Here is a 22,689-nt window from a genome sequence, read left to right as displayed (position 1 = left end):
ATGAACTGATGGCAGAAGTGGAACTCTCTGTCTGTCACACCTTTATTCTTTCTAATGTTTTAAGATGGCTCTGAGTCTCTGGGAAACTCAGAGATCTCCTGTCTGCCTACCTCCCTGATTCAGGATCCCAGGTTAGGAGCCGAGTTCCTAAGGTGTGCACAGGTGCCTGTTCTGTCCCTCACACTCCCTTTTTCCTTCACAGCTGGCGACGTGGGACTCAGAAAAGGGCCTAAATGGCAGCCTGCAAGAGAGGCCCACTGGCAGCCGCCTCCATGGACTGACTCTCAAAGTGGTGACTGTCTTGGTAGGATCATGGGTATACTGGGGAGGTTCGCTCTTCAGGCTTTCGAGTCAGAGGCTTCTCCCTGTTGGTTTAATGCTGGATTTGGAGAGAAGGGGATCTCGAGTAGTGGCTTGAGTTTTCATACAGCCTTTCAGTCAAATAATTTTGTGAATAATGAAGGAAGGGTAAGATTGGAGAATCTCTAATCCCCAGGGCCTCTGCGGCTTTCCACTGGGCTGCTCTGGAGAAAGACCACTAATCCAGATCACTACTGAGCTCCAGAGCTGGCACCACTGCTCTATTTGTTCTTGGATGTAAACAGGATCTTGACCTAGTGGTGGTCCTTAGGGGAGCTTTGCTGGTAGCCAGAGTCCCCAGAAAGATGCAGGGGGGAGGACATTCTTCCAGTATCCAACACCACTGATGGGCCCATGTGACACAAAATTCGCAATGAAGAGCATTTGTTGCAGTTTTTCTGCATGGTTGTCCTGGAATCATAGACTTTTACATCTTTAAGAGACCTTAGAAGCATCTTCCTTCTAATTTCTTTCCTCGCTATTTTAGAACTATAGGAGACATTTTAGATTTACCTCTTATTAGTGGGTCAGGCATGGTCCAAATTATCCCTTCTGTCCCACCAGGCACTGGCATCTCTTTGGCTCTAAGAAGCCTTTGGCAGCAGTATTCCTGCATTCCCTATATGCACGCTACGAATAAGGATTATATTCTATTTTCCCCCCGAAATTAAATTAATGAGATATGTTCTCTGGGGCTGTTACTAAAATGTGCCTTCTTATTCAGTTTCACGGGATTGTGGTGGGGAAGGCTGAGTTGTTTTCTAGATGGCCATGTGCCCTACAGGAGCACATGTGACACAGTACAAAATGTGTGAATGTGAACATGGCATGGCTTTGGACTTGAGGACTGTGGGGTTTAATTCTATCCTATCCTTTGACTTGTGATATGACCTTGGCCCATTATTCACCATTATTTTCTAGTACAACCTGATAGATGTGATACTGTCGTCTCTCAATCTAATATCACAGAGCTTTATTGTTATTTATTATCCTGGATGAGAAGTATTCACATTTCTTATGTGGGTCCTCAAGAATTATGGCATTTCCTGAGTGTTACAATGAAAGAATGAAAACAAACCATGTTATTCTGGGAGATGGGGTTCTGGACAGAACCTAGGATAACATGACACAGGACAGGTAAATCTCCATTCCTCCATCCACATGCTGGTTGGTGGGATCTTCCTGTGCACTGTACCCTGAATGTCCATGAGCTGCTTTAGAAAAGGGCAGCGAGGTTCAGACTCCAGGTCTAAATTGGGTAAATACATTCACATGTCTGCAAAGGTTCTACAGTTATGATTCATCAGATTGGTCTCTCCAATGATACCCTGGAAAGATGTGTTAATGAACCTGTTATTTAATTGAAGAACATTCATTCTGTTGTCCTCAGGAAGAGCCTTTTGTTATGGTGGCTGAGAACATCCTTGGACAGCCCAAGCGCTACAAAGGGTTCTCCATAGATGTCCTGGATGCACTGGCCAAGGCTCTGGGCTTCAAATATGAGATTTACCAGGCCCCTGACGGCAGGTACGGTCACCAGCTCCATAACACCTCCTGGAACGGGATGATCGGGGAGCTCATCAGCAAGGTAGGTCCTAAAAGCTGGTCCATGGGGAGGGGCACACTAGTCTGCCTGTGGGGTGATGTCTAAATTTGGCCCATTATGTGGTTGGAACCTTGGGATCAGCTAAACAGACCACAGGTATCACTCTGCACACACTAAGGCCCTCTTTTGCTCAACCCCCTCCCTCTCTGCTATACCCATTTCTGCTCTTGTATTTCCTCACTCCCTGGCCCTCTGTGTTTTCCTTCTGTGCCCATTGCTCTCATGTCTTTGAAACCTATCTACCATGCCTGCTCTGTAATGCACCCTTCATGACTACCATCCCCACATTTGAGCTGAAATAGGTACCTAGTTCTCTTGGGGAGTACTGGTGAGTGCTTATTCTCTCCCTCATGGCCCATAAGTGGGGTGTGTATGCATGTGTGTGTGCATGCATGTGTGTGAATGAGTGTGTGTGTGTCTGCACTGCTGTGTGCAGGTTCTTCAGCTCCTCATACTAATTTCAAATCGTTACTCTTCCTCCCTCTCTACAACCTGGGTCCTCACTGACACTCATGGCATGAGGCTAACTCACTCTGTCCCCATCCTTGCCCCTGTCACCCCATGACCTCTAGGTCATTTCCTCACAATCACTTATGATGGTAGCATCTGCCTCAAGCCCTCCTTCTCCATTGCTACTGTTGCCACCAACCTTGATGATTGTGACATGCCTAGAGACAACCCTGGGCTCCCAGTGCTTTGACCTCCCCACCTCCGGGGACCTTTGCTTGTGCTCCACTCCAGCACCTACACCCATGCACCTTGTTAGCATCACACATGTTTCTGTCAGTGTCGCACTCCGTGACTACAACTTGTTGTCCTTCTGACTCTTTCGGGCCTTTGCTCCTAAAACACAGGTTCTTTGCTTTATAAACCTGTAAAGGCAGACACAAGGCCTATAATTTCACCATTTCTCCTAAACTTAAAAAAAAAAAACAACTTTATTGTGGTATAATTCATATACTATGAAATTTACCCATTCCATATGTACAATTCAATGATTTTTAATAAATCTACTGAGTTGTGCAACCATCACCATAATCTAGTGTTAGAGTCCTTCCATCACCCCAATGAGATCTCTCATACTCATTTTACAGTTACTCCCATTCCCAACCCCAGCCCTAGGCAGCCGTTAATCTACTTTCTTTCTCTATAAATTTGCTTTTGAGAACATTTAATATAAATAGAGTAATACAATATGTAGTCTTTTGTGTCTGGCCCTTTCCACTTAGCATAAGTATTTGAGATTCATCCTTTTCTAAGATTTCTGTGCCCTTCTGATACTGCATCCTTTCGTGCCTGATTGTGCCCTCTGTGGCTGACCCGACAAACCACTGTTCTCTTCATCCCTTGTGATTTTCTGTGTTTCTGATTTCTTGTTCCACCCCAACCCTGACTCGATTCTGTTATTTACCCTCTGATTCTGACATTCAGATTGCTGCCTGCAGGTAGAAAAGAAAATCACAAATGTGTCCAGAGGATGTATGAACGATGTGTGGCCTCCAACGTCAGCTAGGCCATCAGGACAGCCTGAGGTCCTTGACTTGTCCTTGGTTGGCCCCTTGCCTATATGCCTTAGAGACTGCTTTAAAAGTTTACCTTTGTCCTCAAGCAATCTAATAATCTTCTCTCCTCAGTTAAAATAAAAAAAAGATTGTGCTCCTGTGTTAGGGAAAGAAATGGAGACTTCTGAGCATGAAATTCTACTCCAGCTTCCTATAAATTCTCATCTGCAGACATAGGCCCTCACCTGTAGGTTAAGAGGGAGTGTTTTTCCTCCTGTTGCAGGTCACCCCTCCACCTGTGTCACGAGTTGGTTCCCTTGTGCCTCCTCTGGACCTGGCTTCAAAAATTAGTTTCCTTCCATCCTGTATTGTAAACCTATTCTGCTCCACCAAGTCTCTTTCTCAGTTCTCAAATATGCTCCAAACTCTCTGAATCCTAAAAAACAAAACAAAACCAAAAAAAACCTGTGCATCTTTGGGTTTCTGAGAAGTGAGAGCCAGAGATGCAAATGAATGTGACAAGTACAAGAGGAGACCTCTGACGTAGTCACCTCCAACATTTTTTCTCTTTACCTTAGATATGTTGTTGGACTTCACAGTTTGCGACATTGGTATATCTGCCCCCCTAGCCCACACATTAAACCTGATAAAATGCTTCTAGTGTGCTTCCCCAATTTGAATCTGTAGGTTGGATCAGTTATCACAGCTGGTCATTCTAAAATAAACCTAGTTATGATGATGCCTCCTACTAGGAGGCCCAAGAGCCAAGATCAAGATGATCACTGTAAATTTTAGTGCTCTTGTGGTTGAAGAGGGTACTTTAGGTCCATTCTTACCTGTCATCAGCCATCTAAGGATAAGGATCCTGACCTCCACCAGTCTTGGCAGCTTCATCCGCACAGCCTAGTTCCGTCTTAAAGGGGTCTTTGTCCATTTTAAAAATTAAGTCCATCTTGGAAAGCAAAAGCCTTGGGAGGTACTTTTGAGGACACGGTGCAGCATGCCCAGAGAGTCCCTTCACCACACAGCTTTCCTATATGAAGAATCAACCCATGTATCTGCAGGCCATGAGTTAAAGAAGGTGGAAGACTAAAGAAGTAGACAACCCCTGTTTTCTTGGAGAATGTTGCTCTCTGTCATAGAGTTTGCATATAAAACAATCAGGGGCTGATATGTTAGTGAGATTCCAGGTAGTTGTATAATTCACTGTATAACTTCTACGGTATTTTAGACAAGACAGACATCAGTGTGAGCTTATGGAGTTTGGAGAGGCTTAATGGAAAAATGGAGTGTCCCTGTGGCCTTGAAGTATAGGAAGGATGGAGATAAGCCTAGAAGAAGAGACAAGGGACTTCTCGGGGTGTGTATGATGGCGGGTGGGGTAGAGGGAAACACCAGCAAAAGAAAGGAGATAGCTAAAGTTTGCTAGGGGGACAATAAGAGAGTGAAGAAGAACTGTAATTCATACAGGAATTAAGATGCTTTCTAGACTCTTTTCTCCAGAAGAGGTTTCCAGGAGTTTTTAGGGTTTGGGGGAGAAATTTGTAAGGTGAAGGAGGTAATAACAGACAACTTAGTGTTGGATTTTCCTTATAATACTCAAGGGCACAGAGTGTCAACTCTCGGCTCTGTTTCCTCTGAACAGAACAACTCAAAGGGCAGAGGGCAGACCTTGACCCAGGGCAGAACCCAGCAGTAAGCTGAGGGCTGCCATCTGATGAGGTGGTTTTGCCTTTCAGAGAGCAGACTTGGCCATCTCTGCCATCACCATCACCCCAGAGAGGGAGAGCGTTGTGGACTTTAGCAAGCGGTACATGGACTATTCGGTGGGGATCCTAATCAAGAAGCCCGAGGAGAAAATCAGCATCTTCTCTCTTTTTGCTCCTTTTGATTTTGCGGTCTGGGCCTGCATTGCGGCCGCCATCCCTGTGGTTGGCGTGCTGATATTTGTGTTGAACCGGATACAGGCTGTGAGGGCTCAGAACGCTGCCCAGCCCCAACCCTCCACTTCTGCCACCTTGCACAGTGCCATCTGGATCGTCTACGGAGCCTTCGTACAACAAGGTACCTTCCTGGTTTCTTGATGTTGGAATAGGCCCAGGGGCCTGGAAGAACTTGTCTGTTGGCAAAGTTTCCACATGGATTTTGCCAAAGTCATTTTAAATGCAATTTTATTTAATCTCTAGGACAGTACTGTTATCATGCCGCACCCTATTTCTCTGAGTAATATCAGATAGAAATTAAATGAAATGACAACAAGGAACTCAACGTCAAATCCTGATTTTTCAGTTTAGATAAAATTAACTTTGGAGTTCTGCTTTGCACTTTCCTCCCCTCCCACATTAAACTGATTGTTATGCACATGGGGTTGTCAAATGGAACTGTATCTTGCTTAAATTTGAAGTCTTAATGGGAAAAAAAATCATGATTGTTTTGCAATCATCTACGCAGTACTCCAGCCATTCTTAGACACAAACTCTCCTATGTCTGAGAAGTCCGAATAGCACTCGGGGAGTTAAGGATTGTGCAATTTTGACAGGAAACGACAAATTGCATAGTTCCTAATGTGAGTCTCAGCCCTGTTTGCACCTGGCAAAACATGTGTCACCTTTTTGCGAGATTATATAAGAATAGTCAGTGAGAAGATTTCTTCCAATACCACCTAAGGGACCAAGGAGAAGTAATTGGCCTTAAAGAAGCAGCTTCTAACTGAAAGTCACATACAATGATTTCTGAAAATCCTAGGGAAAAAAGTCATCAAGTCAAGGCTGAATATGAATAAAAGTGATATAGGTACATCTCATTTCTGAGGTTTAAAAGAAGGCTAAGGAACACTCCGAGTCGGAGGTCATTCTATATTTACAGAATTCCTCAGACTGCTCTATGTGAATCTGAAATTGGAAAGGGACCTTACATCAGGTTGCAGCTCTGGAAGTTCTCAACCGAGAGAGGTAGAATCTTCTAACTGTCAGATTTTGATATTCAGAACTCTATCCTTGGCATTTTGACAAACATCACGTCACTAAAAGGCCAGTCCTGGCTTTTCCATATTTTGTGGTCCTCCATTTCTTTCTGAGATTGGTGGTTTTAGGATTCTTTCTCAGAATTGTCACAGTCCCTCATAACCAGCTGGCAGTCACTTCCCTGCTCCCCAGCCCATTACCAGTGATGGCTGCCTATGCCCAACTGCAGGGCAGAGGATTTCCATGGGGATGGGTGTGAGAGTGGAAGCCCAGGACAAATCCGTTTTGCTTGTTTCCCACAGGTGGTGAATCCTCAGTGAACTCCATGGCCATGCGCATCGTAATGGGCAGCTGGTGGCTCTTCACTCTCATCGTGTGCTCCTCCTACACGGCCAATCTTGCTGCCTTCCTCACAGTGTCCAGGATGGACAACCCCATAAGGTAAGATCATTCCTCCTTCCAGATCTGGGACCATTCAGCTCTCAGAGGCTGTAACGAGAGGATGCAAACATGTCCGGGCAGGACAGGACTTAGATCCCACATCTGCAACTTGATGATCGTAATCTTTAATGCATGAAGAGCTTCCCTCCTGTTGTATTTTATTTCAGGCAAAATTAAATAAATGTATAAATTCATTAATAATATTTCTCTGACTATTTAAATGCTGCTTATTAGACTAATAAATCAAAACATTAAAAATTAATGAATTAAATTTCCTCTGATGTTTAAACATTGATTACAAACTTATTTAATCAAAATTTTCTAAACATTTAATTAAAATTAATTAAAATCACAGGTCTAGTATATTTTTCAAGTCTTCAAACGCTCTAAAATTATTTTTAGAAACATGTCAATTATCACAGTGATTAGAAAACTTATTTCACTTATATTTATAAAATTACAAAATTATTAAAACCAAAGACTAAAAAATGTTTCTTCATTTTACCAAAATGTTAGAAATATGGCATCAAAGAATTAGTTCAACATAGTGAAATAACTTGGAAATGCCTTTGTTTTATGATCAGTTTCCCACATACTGAGTAAATTACAGAAGAACTTGAGTGCAGTGAACATATATTGAATATGTGATTGCTGAAGTGACCAAAAGCACAGATCTGTTCTACTCTTCCCAGAGTATACTATCGGCTTCAATATCACCTCTCACTTGACCCCTGATTATGGTTTTTTGTGTCCCTGCCTTCACTAATTTCTCCTTTAATTCATCATACTTACTATCATCATATTGATTCTTTTGATCCATAGCATTAGTCAAGTCATCCATACTCAGCCAGCTTCTATGGCTCCCAAATGTCTATTTAAAAGAGTTCAGACTCCTTGACTAGGATTCAAAATTCAGTATGGTATTATATAGATTTTTTTTAGATGACATTTGTATGGAGATATAGATTCTCATGCAGTTGTGAGAAATAATGCAGAGAAGGCCTCATAGCATCCTTTAATCAGTTTCCCCCAATGGTAACATTTTGCAAAACTATAGCATCATATTATCACAGCCAGGGTATTGACATTAATAAAATTGACTGATTCTGTTTAGATTTCTCCTCTTGTACTCATTTCTCTGTGTGTGTGTATGTGTGTGCATTTGGTTCTATACCGTCTTATCACATGTATAGATTTGTATATCCCCACCGCGGTAGAGATGCTAAATAATTTTATCCCTACAAGGATCCTTTCTGTTGTCCTTTTATAGCCACACCCACTTCCTTCACACTTCTTCCCCTCCAGTCCTGTTCTTAACCTCTGAAAACCACTAGTGTGTTCTCCATTCCTAAAATTTTGTCCTTTCAAATATGTGATATAAGGAATCATACATTTTGGGATTGGCTTTTTCATTCAGCATAATTTTCTGGAGATTCATCCAGATTGTTGTGTGTATTAATAATGTGCATTATTATTGCTAATAATAATAATTAGCAATAATACTTCATTGCTTTTGTGTCTCAGTAGTATTCAGCGTACTACAGTTTGTTTAACGATTCATCCGTTGCAGGAAATCTGGTTGTTTCCAGTTTTAGGTGATTATGAATAAAGCCTGTATGAACATTTGCGAGTAGTTTTTTGTGTGAAAATAAGTTTTCATTTATATGTGATATATATCCAAGAGTGTAATTGCTGGGTCAGTTGGTAATTGCATGTTGAGGTTTATAAGAAACTATCAAACTGTTATCCAGAGTGACTACCGTTTTACATCACTACTAGTGATGCAGGAATGATCCAGTTTCTTTGCATCTTTGCCAGTGTTTAGTGTTGTCACTATTTTTATTTCACCATCTTGATGGGCATGGAGTGATATCTCATTGTGATTTTAATTTGCATTTCCTTAATGACTCATTATGTTGAACATCTTTTTTCATGTGCTTATTGCTATTTGTATATCCTCTTTGGTGAAATATCTGTTTGTGTATTTCGCTCATTTTCTATGGATTGTTTGATTATTACTGTTGAGTTTTGAAAGTTCTTTATATATTTTAGATATTAGTTCTTTGCCAGATATGTGGTTTGCAAATATTTTCTCCTATTCTGTAGTTTATCTTTTTAGCCTCTTATCAAGGTCTTTCACAGAGAAAAGTCTTTAATTCTTATGAAGTCCAATTTATATATTTACTCTTTTGTGGATCATGATTTTGATGTCAAGTCTAACTCTTTGCCTAGCCCTAGACTCCGAATATAATCTCCTATTCTTTCTTCCTATAAGTTTTGTAGTTTTACATTTCAGTTCACAATCATGTTTGAGTTAATTTTTTTTATAAGGTGTGAGGTTTAGGTTGAGTTCTATTTTTCTTTTTTTTTGTCTATGGATGTCAAATTACTCTAGCACCATTTATTAAATAGGCTATCCTTCCTTCATTGAATTGCTTTTGTAATGTGTTAGAAATCAGTTGGGCATATTTGTGTGGGTCTATTTCTGAGTTCTCTGTTCAGTTCCATTGATCTTTGTCTGTCCCTTTGCTAATACCACACTGTCTTGATTACATAGCTACAGAGTAATCCTTAATTAAGGTTGGACAGAGTGATTCCTCTCATTTTACTTTTCTTTGTTAAAATTATTTTAACTATTCTAGGTCCTGCACCTTTCCATATAAATTTTAGAATAAACTTGTCTATGTCTATAAAAAATTTTTCTGTGGTTTTGATAGGAATTGCGTTATAAGTGTAATTGCATTAAACAAATAGATCATAACTTGCTGAGAATATTTATCATGAATGGGTACTGGATATTGTCAAATGCTTATTTTGTGTTTGTTGACATGATTATATCCTTTCTCTTCTTCAGCTTGTTAATATTATAGATTATTTTGATTGTTTTTCAAATTTTGTACACCTCGAATAAATCTCACTTGGTCATGCTCTATGATTCTTTTCCTATATTGTTGGATTCTATTTGCTGATATTCTGGTTGAGGATTTTTGCAGCTAAATTCGTGAGAAATATTGGTTTGTACTTTTGTTTCTTGTACTGTCTTTCTCTGGTTTTGATATCAGGGTAACACTGGCTTCATAAAATGATTGAGGAAGTCTTCTGTTGTCTTCTATTTTCTGGAAGAGACTATGAAAAATTGGTGTTAATTCTTCTTTAAACGTTTGGTATAATTCTCTGGGAAAACTACCTAGGCCTAAAGATTTCACATTTTTGGAGCTTTTAAATTATGAATTAATTTTTTCATAGCTATAGGGCACTTCATATTGTCTATTTCATTTTCAAGACTAGTTGGTTTATAGTGTTGTTCATGTTTTCCATTTACTTGCTGATCTTCTGTCTAGTTGTTTTATCAATTATTGAAAGTGGGATATTGAAGTCTCCAACTTTTTTTGTAGAGCTGTCTATTTCTCCCTTCAATCAATTTGCTTCATATATTTTGGAGCTCTATTGTTAGGTGTATATATGTTTATTATTGTAATTGTATATTAGTGAATGACCCTTTTATCATTGTCCTTGTTTGTCTCTCATAAAAATTTTTGTCTTAAAGACTACTTTATCTGACATTAGTATAACCATGCCAGTTCTCTTTTGGTTATTGTTTGCACAGAATATTTTTTCATCTTTTTGCTTTCAATATATTTGTCTTTGAATCTAAAGTGAGTGGCTTCTACACAGCATACAATTGATTACGTTTTTTAACCCATTCTACCAATCTCTACATCTTAATTGGAGAGTTTAATCCATTTTTATTTGTTATAATTAGTGATAAGGAAGAACTCACTTCTGCCATTTTGCTATTTGTTTTCTATATGTCATATCTTTTTTGTTCCTCATTTCCTCTATTATTGCCTTTTTTGTGTTAAGTAGATATATTTTGCATACCATTTTAATTCCCTTGTTGTTTCTTTTACTATATATTTTTTGAGTTATGGTCTTAGTGGTTGCCCTAGGCATTACAATTAACATCTTAATTTATAGCAGTTTAGATTGGATTAATACCAACTTTATTTTAATAGAACATGAAAACTTTGCTCCTGGGATATCACTCTGTTCCACTCCATCTCTTCCCTAACAACTCCTTTTTGAAGCAGTCTGATCTCTTCCTTTTTAGGAGATAATTAAAAATTTTTTTTTCCAATTTGTTCAATGGATGGTCTTCTATATTTAGTTTTTAAGTTATTTTTTATTGTTTTTTACTTATTGAATAAACTTCACAATTTGTTTAAAAACAAGTTTATCTAGATATTAGAATATATTATTAAAATATGTTTATTGTTTTTTAATTTTTATTTTTTAAATTATGGTAAAATGTATATAACACATTTTATCATTTTAATTGTTTTTAAGTATACAGTTGTGTCATTAAGTATATTTACATTGTTCTACAAACATCCCCACCATCCATCTATAAAATACTTCATCTTACAAAACTGAAAGTCTATACGATACTCCCCATTCCCCGCTTCTCCAGACCCTGGAAACCACCATCCTATTTTCTGTGTCTATGTATTTGACTACTCTAGGTACCTCATATAAGTGAAATAATACAGTGTTTGTCCTTTTATGGCTGGCTTATGTCACTTGGCGTATCTTCAACTTTCACCCATGTTGTAGCATGTGTCAGAATTTCCTTCCTACATAAGGCTGAATAACATTTCATTGTATGTATATACCACATTTTGTTTATTCATTCATCTGTCGAGGAACAGTTGGGTTGCTTTCATTTTTTGGCTATTATTTAATAATGCTGCTATAAACATGGATGTACAGAAATCCGATTCAAGTCTCTGCTTTCAATACTTTTGGGTATATACTCAGAAGTGAAATTGCTGAGTTATATGGTAATTCTTTGTTTAATATTTTTGAGGAACTACCTTACCAAATCCACAGCAGCTGCACCATTTCACGTTCCCACCAGGATGCACAAGGATTCCAATTTTTCCACATCCTTGCCAATACCTGTTTTCCGTTTTGTTTTCATAATAATAATTATCCTAATAGGTGTGAAGTGGTATCTCATTTTGGTTTTTATTTGCATTTCCCCAATGATTAGTGATTTTGAGCATCTTTTCATGTGTTTATTGGCCATGTGCATTCTTCTTTAGAGAAATGTCTATTGAAGTCCTTTGCCCCTTTTTTTTTTTTTTTTTTGTGAGGAGATCAGCCCTGAGCTAACATCCGCCAATCCTCCTCTTTTTTTGCTGAGGAAGACGGCCCTGGGCTAACATCGGTGCCTATCTTCCTCCACTTTATATGGGACGCCGCCACAGCATGGCTTGCCAAGCAGTACTTCGGTGTGCGCCCGGGATCCGAACCAGCGAACCCCGGGCCGCCGCAGCGGAGCGCGCGCACCCAACCGCTTGCGCCACCGGGCCGGCCCCCCTTTGCCCCTTTTTAATTGGGTTGTTTTGTTATTGAATTGTAAGAGTTTTTTTTTATATATTCTGGCTATTAATTCCTTATCAGATATATTATTTGCAAATATTTTCTCCCATTCCATGGGTTGCCTTTTTGTTCTGTTGCTAGCATCCTTGGAAGCAGAAAGTTTTAATTTTGATGAAGTCCAAATATTTTTGTTGTTATTGCCTTTGCTTTTTTTGACATATCTGGGAAATCATTGCCAAATCCAATGTCATGAAACTTTTCCCATATGTTTTCTTCTAAGAGTTTTATAGTTGTAGGTCTTATATTTAGATCTTTGATCCATTTTGAATTAATTTTTGTACATGGTATAAGGTAAGGGTCCTGCATCATTCTTTTGCATGAAGATATCCAGTTTTCCCAGCACCATTTGTTGAAAAGACTGTCCTTTCCCCATTGAATAGTCTTGACACCCTTGTTGAAAATCATGTGGCCGTACATGGGATAGTATTTCTGCACTCTCTGTTCTATTCCGTTGGTCTGTATGTCTGTCTTCATGCCAGTACCACACTGTTTTGATTACCGTGGCTCTGTAGTACATTTTGAGCTCAGGAAGTTTGAGATCAACTTTGTTCTTTTTCAGGATTGTTTTGGCTATTTGAGGTCCCCTTGAGATTCCATATGAATTTTAGGATGGATTTTTCTATTTCTTCAAAAGCCGTCATTGGAATTTTGATAGAGATTGCATTGAATTTGTAGATTGTTTTAGGTAGTAGTGACATCTTAACAATATTGTCTTCCAATCCGTGAAGGCAGAACGTCTTTCCATTTATTTGTGTCACTAATCTCTTTCAGAAACATTTTTTTTTAGTTTTCAGTGTACATGTCTTTTGCCTTTTGGGTTAAGTTTATTCTTTGGTATTTTATTCTTTTTGATATGATTGTAATTGGAACTGAAATTGTTTTTGTAATTTCCCTTTCAGATTGTTATTGCTAATGTATAGAAAAGCAACTAATTTTTCTGCATTGATTTTGTATCCTGCAACTTTGGTTAATTCATTTATTAGTTCTAATGTGTGTGTGTGTGTATGTGTGTGCATGTCTAATTTCAAGGGTTTCTACATACAAGGTTGAGTTGTCTGACAACACAGATACTTTTACTTTTTCCTTTCCAACTTGTATATCTTTTATTTTTTTTTGTTGCCTAATTGTCTGACTATGACTTCCAGTACTATGTTGAATAAAAGTGGTGGAGATGGACATTCTTTTCTTATTTCTGATCTTGGAGGAAAGGTTTTTAATCTTTACCTTTGAGTATGATGTTAGCTTTGGGTTTCTCATATATGGCCTTTGTTATATTAAGGTAATTTTCTATTCTTCCTAGCATGCTGAATGTTTTTATCATGAAGGGGTGTTGAATTTTGTCAAATGCTTTACCTGCATTGAGATAATATTTTTTTCTTCATTCTGTTAATGTAGTACATTACATTGATGGATTTTTATATGTTGAACCATTCTTGCATTCCAGGAATAAATCCTGCTTGGTCGTAGTGCATAATCCTTTTAATATGCTGTTCAATTCAGTTTTCTAATATTTTATTGAGGATTTTTACATAAGTATTCCTCAGGAATATTTGTCTGCATTTTTCTTTTCTTGTAGTGTCTTTTTAGAGCTTTGGTATCAAGGTAGTGCTGGCCTCATAGAATGAGTTAGGAAGTGTTCCCTCCTGTTGAATTTATCTGTTAAGTGTTTGAGGAGGATTGGTGTTCATTCTTCTTTAAATCTTTGGCAGAGTTCCTCAGTGAAGCTATCTGGTCCTGGACTTTTCTTTGTTAGAGGGCTTTTAATTACTAAGTCAATCTCCTTACTAGTTATTGGTCTATTCAGATTTTCTACTTCTTCAAGATTCAGTCTTAGTATGTTGTGTGTTTCTAGTAATTTGTCCATTTCATTTAGGTTATCCAATTTTTGGCATACAATTGACAGGTATTACGATATAAATATATTTGATTTTACTTCTATCATGTCCATTTATGCATTCTAAATTGTTTTCATGATGTTTAACATTCTATTACCATTATTATTATTATGGTTCCCCACTACCATCACTGGAAGTTTAGCATCCTCTTTTAACCTCCAGTGGTTTCCTTTAGGCTTAAATATACATGCACTACTATTTTTCTTTCAGAATCAAGAGTAAAACCATATATTCATATCTCTCCCTATATAAGATGATAATAGAATACCTTTTTTTCCTCCTTTCCTTCCACGTACTCAATCGTTTTTTGTTGATAGAATATGAGATTTTAGACTTACTGTACTATGGTTCTTTCTTTTCTTCTTTTTTAAAAAAATATTTTATTTTTTCTCTAAGATACATATTTGGCATTTGCATTTTTTTGTTTTATCCCATCCACATTTATATTCATTATTTGGACTGAATTCTATTTCCAGGTGGTTTCAATGTTTGTTGACTGGCTCTTTATTCTATGACTTAAGCATTTTTTATTTCTTTATTTTAATGAATTTTTGTTCAGCTAGAGTAGCTCTTTGAGCAATCTATCTAGCAAGAGTGGTATATTTTCTGAGACAGCATATCTGCAAATCTTTTTCTTTTGCATTTACATATGAGTTAAAATTTATCTGGGTATAATATTCTTGTGTCACAACTTTTCCCCTTAGGAGTCTGTAGAATTTGCTGCATTGCTCTTCCTTATGTGATGCTATAGAGAAGCCTGAGAATACCCCAGTCAGCCCCCCTTTTCCCCTCCTCTTTTCTTTCCTCTCTTCCCTTCTCACTCTTTCCTCTATTCTTCCCTCTTTTTCTCCATCTCCATCTTCTCCCTTCTCTCCTTCCTCTTCCCTTTCCTCTTCCCTTTCTCTTTTCCTCTTCCTCCTCTCTCCCTCCTATTCTTCTTCTTGTCTTTCGTCTTCCTCCCTCTGCTTTAATCCTGCCTCGTCCTTCTCCCTCCCGTTCTTCTCTTTGTCACTCTGCTTGTCTTCACCTCCTCCCTCTCCTTGTCACTCTCCTCTTCCCTTTCTTTTCCTTCTCCTCCTCCCCACTGTTCCTCCTTCTTCCTTCTCCTCCCTGTCTTTCTTGCCCTCATTTTCCGCTTTTTCCTTGTCTCTCCTCTCGTCTTCCTCCTCCTCCTCCCATCCTCTTCCACTTCTCCCTGTTTCTGATCCTTTTTCTCCTTCTTTTTCTATCATCCTTCTCCCCTTCTTATTTTCCTTTTCCTCCTCCACCTCTCCTCCTTTCTTATGCTTTCTTCCTTGTAATTAACCTGAATAATAGCTTTGAATTTAAAAACTTCCATCAATATTTAATGTCAACCGTATGTCATTAATTATGACTAGAATACTGTGAGTCCTTTTTACATGTGACAAGAAACTTGTACATTAGCTCAATAATTTTATCATCTATTAAATCTTTCCTTATCTATTAAATCTTTCCTATTTATCCTTGTATTTTTTCCAGGAACATTAACTTTTCATATGTTGGAACTATGAGTCCTCCATATCTGCTGTACTCTCTTTGATTATTTTTAATTCGTTATCCTTTTCCTTTTCCTTCTGGGAGAATTCTTCAGTTTGTCTTCCACATTTCTGATTAGGTTTTCTCCAGTGTTCATATACTTTTCAACCATGTTAATGAGTATATAAATTCTACTTGTATGTTTTGATTTCCCCTTCATTCTTTCTTCCTCCCACTGTGTTAGTACCTTATTTATTTCTCAGTCACTCTTTATGGATTTCATTTAAAATTTTTGTTATAAAGAGTCCTCACTGTAGTAAATTATACCTATCGTGAGATAAATATTTTTAAAATTTTACTTTATTTTTTTAGCATATATTTTTGAACAATATCTTTTTAGTATCTTTAATGCAATATAATATAAATGTATTTATACATGATTTCTTTCGTGCTGACTCCTTTCTATATGCCTCCATGTTGTTGTTTTGATGTTTAGTTTGCTCTTCCTAGATTCTGGAGAACCCTTTCCATAGACAAATAGGTAGAGTCTCCTTGGATCTCCTAATAGAACACCTGGTAGGTAGGTAGGTAATAGAACTACCTGGCAGGTAGACTCATCCTCTCAGATCTTAACCTGGGCTTGCAAGTGTAGGTGGAGACTGTGATATAAATTCCTATTACCAGTCCTGTGCCTTAGTGGAAATCTTTCCCTTTTGAATTTTTGCCCTAGTGATAAAGATTTTTGCCTTGTTTCTAGAATTCTGATTGATTCATCCACAACAGTAAGAAAAGCCACAGTGTATCTTTTTTTAACCTCCTTTATGGCATTACTATTTTCTGTGTCAGAGACAAATGCCAGTAAACTGAGGCTTTTGCCTGCTGGCCCCTGCAGAACCCGGAGGAATCCAGGGGACTTCCATTGTTGCTACTTTGAATTGTTTGCCTATGTGGATATGAAAAGAAGTCCACTGAGATGCACTTTCAAAGCAAAATGAATTTGAATCTCCTATTACTGTCTCCCACTAATTGCTCCCATCTCCCCAAAATATTTGGTAAGTTGGTAGCATCCTTCCCTAGGTTCATGATACATGATTCTCTATAGTTTAAGAAATTATCTGGCAGTTTCAGTAGGTATCTGGCAGGCTGGATAATGGATATCTGTCCTTTCTTTATCAACATAGCTTTCTTATTAAGCCAAATGATCTTCAACCTATACATCTCAAGCTAATATAAAACCATTCAATAATGATTGAAATCCTCATTATAAATGTTCCTAGTTACTATCCATATAAATGTCCTAGTCTTTGGAACCTATAAATTTCTTTAAACCACATAGAGAAGGCTGGTATCCAAGAGAGACTGAAATTTTCTAGAGAACAAGAGATATACTTAGCAATTACCTTAAGGATTTTTAGCTTTTTCATTTGCAGTGGGTATGAGGTACCTTCAGGGAGGAGGGCTTATCTCACTTATAGTTTACTAAAAATGTCTCAAAATGTTGTAATCACTTTCATCTCCATTACAGTTACAAATAGATCTTCACCTGTTGTCATGATGAAAACAGAGTCATTAGAAAAAGGTAGCATTGGCAGGTGATTTAGCACTGCAGACATCAATGCCCCATATTTAGGAAATGTTTTGGTTAAAAATCCTAGGTGAGTAGCACCCTATGTTCAGAGGGATCACATTTGGCCTAGAGGTTCATATCAGAAGGCAGAAGCACAGCGACACAACTAAGAGAGATAACAGAGTGTAGTTGTAATGAGCATAGACACTGAAGCTTGATTGCCAGGGTTCAAATCCTCTCTCTCCCACTTACTAGCTGTGTGATCTTGGGCAAATTACCTGATCTCTCTGTACTTCACTTTTCTCATCTATACATAGGGGTAAAAATAGCATCTATCTCATAGGGCTATTGGAGGAGATTAACCAACATATGTTAGAGTTTAGAACATTACCTGGCACATAAAAAGGACCATATCAGTCTAGATAAGTGTATAAATACATGTATATTTCTTTTTATATCCACATAGGAAAACAATTCAAAATTCAATCAATTCAAAAAATCAATTCAGTTGTTGTTGTTGACTAGAACCTTGGTAGTCAAAGGAGTAGCTCTGAGGTTTGAAATCCTGGACTAAGGAAAAAGCAGCCTGACTGGGAGATGTAGGAGAGAAGATGATAGTCTAGGAAGCAGACAACTCTGTTTTGGTATTGTCACCAGCTGGCTGGATGACATTAGTCACTTGACCTTTCTGATTCTTAGTTTCTACATCTGTAAAATGGGGAGGTTGGTGTAAATGGCCTAGTCATGGTATTTAAGATGTTTGTTCCCCCGTTTATTGAATTTGGAAATATCAAATTTGTAAATTAAAATGAGCAAATGCTTCCTACAGATAAATGTTGTGCTAAGCTAGGGAAAGTTAAGCAATCCATAATAGGAGCTTTGTCTTTTGTCCACACATCTAGACAATTTCAGAAGGGAAAATTAAAAGACTGAATTCACTGGCAGTCTAATTTATCTCAAGGTAATTTTCCTTCCATTCCTTCCTTTACCAATGAAGGTAAAGAAACAACCTTTAGTAACACAAAACTTGCTGTAAACTTTTGATTTTAAATGTTGTATCATTATTTGTAGTCTTATGATAAACTGAAAATCTAGATGGCCTTGGGTTTGGTGGTGACTTCTTAGATACAACACCAAAAGCAAAATCACTAAAAGAAAAAAAAGTGATAAGTTGGACTTCATTAAAATTAAAAACTTCTGTGGCAAAGACACTGTTAAGAGAATGAGAAGACAAGTCACAGATTTGGAGAAAATCTTTGCAAAATACATATCAAATAAAGGATTTATATCTAAAATATACAGAGAACTCTTAAAATTGAACAATAGAAAACAACCCATTTTAAAAATGGGCAAAAGATCTGAACAGACATGTCACCAGAGAAGATATACATATGGCAAACAACCATATGAAAAGATGTTGAATGTCATATGTCACTAGGGAATTGAAAAATAAAACAACAATGAGATACCACCACACACCTATTAGAATGGCCACAATGCAAAACACTGACACCACCAAATGCTGGTGAGGACGTGCAGCAACAAGAACTCTCGTTGCTAGTGGGAATTCAAAATGATACAGCCACTTTAGAAGAAGGCTGACAGTTTCTTATAAAACAAAACATACTCTTACCATATGATCCAGCAGTCACACTCTTTGGTATTTACCCAAATGAATTGAAAATGCATATTCACACAAAAACCTGCACATTCATTTTTATGGCACCTTTGCTTATAATTGCCAAAATGTGGAAGCAACAAAGATGTTCTTAAAGAGGTGAATGGATAAATAAACTAGAGTATACCCAGGCAATGGGATATTACTCAGTGCTAAAAAGAAATGAACTATCAAGCCTTGAAAAGACATGGAGGAACCTTAAATACATATTGACAAATGAAAGTTTTATGATAGATAAATAAACAAATATTTATATATATTTCTAAATTATTTATATAAATATGTATATATAGAGGAGGGAAATATATGGGTTCTACTAAGACTTATGTCAGTTTTAAGATATGTTTGTGGATAAAATGGAGAAACATGAACTGGGCAGGGCTAGTTATCAATTATTCCTTATAAATAAAGCCAACTTACCAATTTTTTCTTTTATTGATCATGCTATTGGTGTTGTACCTAAGAAGTCACAGCCAAACCTGAGGTGGATCAATGGCTCTTTGCAGGCTGAACTTAAAGGCTGTTTACACACGGATCATTGTCAATTTGGATCCTATTTTTAAAATTAATATATGGATAAAGACTTTGAACAGGAATCATAAACAGTTGGATATGACCTGAATTTACCTCACAAGCTTGTTCTTTTTGGCAGCGTAGTGTTTTAAATATTCAAATTTGAATGACTTTGGTGGTGCTAGCGCTCTTCAGCTTGCCTCTGGTGCCACTATCCTCTGTTTTATTACTAAACCCACCGGCTTCACACACTCACATACCCACGTTCCACCATCAAGTCACTCAAGTTGGTAACCTGTGGCATAGAAGACCTGAATGACTCTTTGCGAGTTAACGAGACCTATACAACCTTGCTATTCAAAGTGTGGCACACAGACCAGCATTACTGGCATAAATTAGAACTTCAGGCCTCATCTCAGATTCTGGATCAAAATTTGTGTCTAACTAGGTCTCCAACTGATTTTTATTCACATTAAAGTTTGGAAAGCACTGCTTGATTAGAAAAAATGATCTATAAAATTCTAGTAGCCTGAAGCGATTGGCTGCATCTAACAAATGCATTTCAACAGAGCTACACATCAGTTCCTGCCTTTGGGGCATCACAAGCTGGCATGTAGCTCTGTGAAAATACATTTGTTAGATGCAGCCGTTAATGTGGTACATACTAATGTTGCTGATGAAAAAGAATGTGGACTTTCTCTCCATGCCATGATGGAATGACAGGTGTCTGACTCGACCTCCCACCACTGACAACTGGAAAACTGGAAAAAATATGCTGTTTGCAAGCATTTTAAACATAAAGGCACAGGTGGACTGAGAGGGAAGGGAAAAGATATACCATGCGAACAGTAAGCATAAGAACGCTGGTGAGGCTGTCTCAATATCAGACAAAGTAGACTTTATGCCATAGTGTATTACAAGAAATAACGAGGGACATTACATAATGATAAAAGGAGCAATTTCACCAGAAAGACAATTCTAAATATGTATGCACCTAATGAAGCATCAAAGTTTATGAGGTGAAATTTGACAAATCTAATAGGAAAAATAGAAAAATCTGAAATAATCCAAATTTGAACTTCATTGTCTTAGAAATTGACCTAACAAGTAAACAAAAGACCAGTAAGGCTATAGAAGATCTAAACAACACTATCAACCTACTTGACATAATTGACATTTGTAGAACACTACACCAACAATTGCAGAATACACATTCTTTTCAAGTATGCATGGAGCAGCCACCAAGAGAGATCATTCGTTGGACCATAGAGTTAAATCTCAATAAATTTCAAAAGAGTAAAATCTTACAGAGTATGTTCTATCACTGTAATTAAGTTAAATTAGAAATCAGTAAAAATAAACAATCTAGCAAATCCCCAGTGAATTTTAAATATCACAATTCTAAATCTATGGGTCACATAAAAGAATCACAAAAGAACTGTAAAAAATATTTCTAAGTGAGAATGAAAACACAGCATATTAAAATTTGTGGAATCAGCTAAAATAGTGCTTAAAGAAAAGTGTATAGCTTCAAATGCCTATATAAGAAACAAAAAATGCTTAAATTCAAGATTCTTAGTTTCCCCCTTAAAAAGATAGAAAAATAAGAACAAGCTAAACTCAAAGTAATTTTAAGAACTTGAATATGTATGATAACATAGAAAATTAGCAAAATCAAAAGTTGGTTGTTTGATAAGTTTAATAAAATTGATAAACCCCGAGCAAGACTAATCAAGAAAAATAAATGAGAGAAAACTGAAATTATCAATATCAGGCATGAAAGTGGGGATTTCACTATAGATCTTTTAGACATTAAAAGGATAATAAGACAATATTATGAACAACGTTATGCCAATAAATTCAACAACTTAGATGAAATGGATAAATTTATTTAAAAGTGCAAGTTATAAAAACTAATTTAAAAAGAGATAGAAAGTCTGAATATCTATGTATCTGGTAAAGATATTGGATTTATAAGCCTCACCACAAATGAAATTCCAGGCCCAGATGGCGTCACTGGTGAATTCTCCCCAACATTCAAAGAAATAACACTAATTGTAAACTCTTTCAGAAAAGAGAGGAGGAGAAAATGTTTTTTAATTCATTTAATGAAACTGCCGTAACTCTGATGCTAAGGGCTGGAAAAGATATTACAAGAAAAGAAAATTACAGGCCACTATCCTCCATGAACTTAAATGCAAACATCCTCAACATAATAGTAGCAGGTTGAATCCAGCAATAAAAGGATAATACATCATATTAAGTGGAGTTTGTATCCCTGGGATACAAGCTTGTTTCAATATTTGAGAACCTATCAATGTGATTCACAACATTAACAAAATAAAGGACAAAAATCACATGATCATCTCAAATGATACAGAAAAGCATCTGACAAAATTCAACACAAAATAAATAAATGAAAGGAAACTTCCACACCCTGAAAACAGGCACAAACAGAGAGCTGACTACTAACAATATACTTAGTGATGACATCTTGACTGCTTTTCCTCCAACATTGTATTGCGGTCCTTGCCTGACCAGCAGACAATAAGAGAAATAAAAGGTGTACAGACTTGACAGGGAGAAGTAACGTTGTCTTTATTTGCTGATGACATGATGGTCTTTGTAGAAAATCCTAACAATCTTTTAATAAAATTAAATCTAATAAGTAAATCTTCATAGGTTGCAGGAAACAAAGTCACTATACAAAAAACAATTGTTTACTGGAAAACAAAATAAAAAAAAAACAATTACAATAGCATCAAAAGCATAAAATTCTTAGGAATACTTTTTTAAAAGATGTGTAAGAATTATACCCTTAGTGGAAAACTTAATGGAAAATGTCACCAAGAGAAATTAAAGAAGATCTAAATAAATGGAGAGGTATCCAATATTCATGGATTGGAATACTTAATATTGTTGAGATGGCAAATCTTCCTAACTGAAGTATAAATTCAATGCAATCCCCATCCAAATCCTAGCAGACTTTTTAAAAAAAAATAGAACTGGAAAAATTATGTTAGAAAAATTATAGATAAAGGCAAAAGATTTATAATGGGGAAAAGAATTTTGAAAAAGAAGAACAAAGTTGGAAGACCAACACTGCTTGATTTCAAGACTTTCTGCAAAGCTGTAGGGGCATTCTGCATGCCCTCTGTCCAACTTTATCTAATCTTATTTCTCAGTAATCTTGCTTCCCTGGCTTCTCTGTGTTTCTCAAAG

General features: G+C 37.1%; 1 protein-coding gene across 1 annotated transcript in view; it reads left to right on the top strand.

The window, feature by feature from the left end:
• GRID1 (glutamate ionotropic receptor delta type subunit 1) overlaps positions 1-22,689 on the top strand; it is a 703,521-nt gene that overhangs the window by 589,500 nt on the left and 91,332 nt on the right. Inside the window, exons 9-12 of the mRNA XM_058542810.1 lie at positions 203-304; positions 1,751-1,948; positions 5,208-5,532; positions 6,734-6,872. Of these exons, the coding sequence (XP_058398793.1) occupies positions 203-304; positions 1,751-1,948; positions 5,208-5,532; positions 6,734-6,872 (764 nt within the window). The remainder of the gene's footprint in view (positions 1-202; positions 305-1,750; positions 1,949-5,207; positions 5,533-6,733; positions 6,873-22,689) is intronic.

Source organism: Diceros bicornis, chromosome 6 (genome assembly GCF_020826845.1).
Source record: "Diceros bicornis minor isolate mBicDic1 chromosome 6, mDicBic1.mat.cur, whole genome shotgun sequence".
Taxonomy (NCBI): Eukaryota; Metazoa; Chordata; class Mammalia; order Perissodactyla; family Rhinocerotidae; genus Diceros; species Diceros bicornis.
The sequence above is the reverse complement of the archived record's forward strand: the minus strand, read 5'-3'. Positions and strand labels throughout refer to the sequence as shown.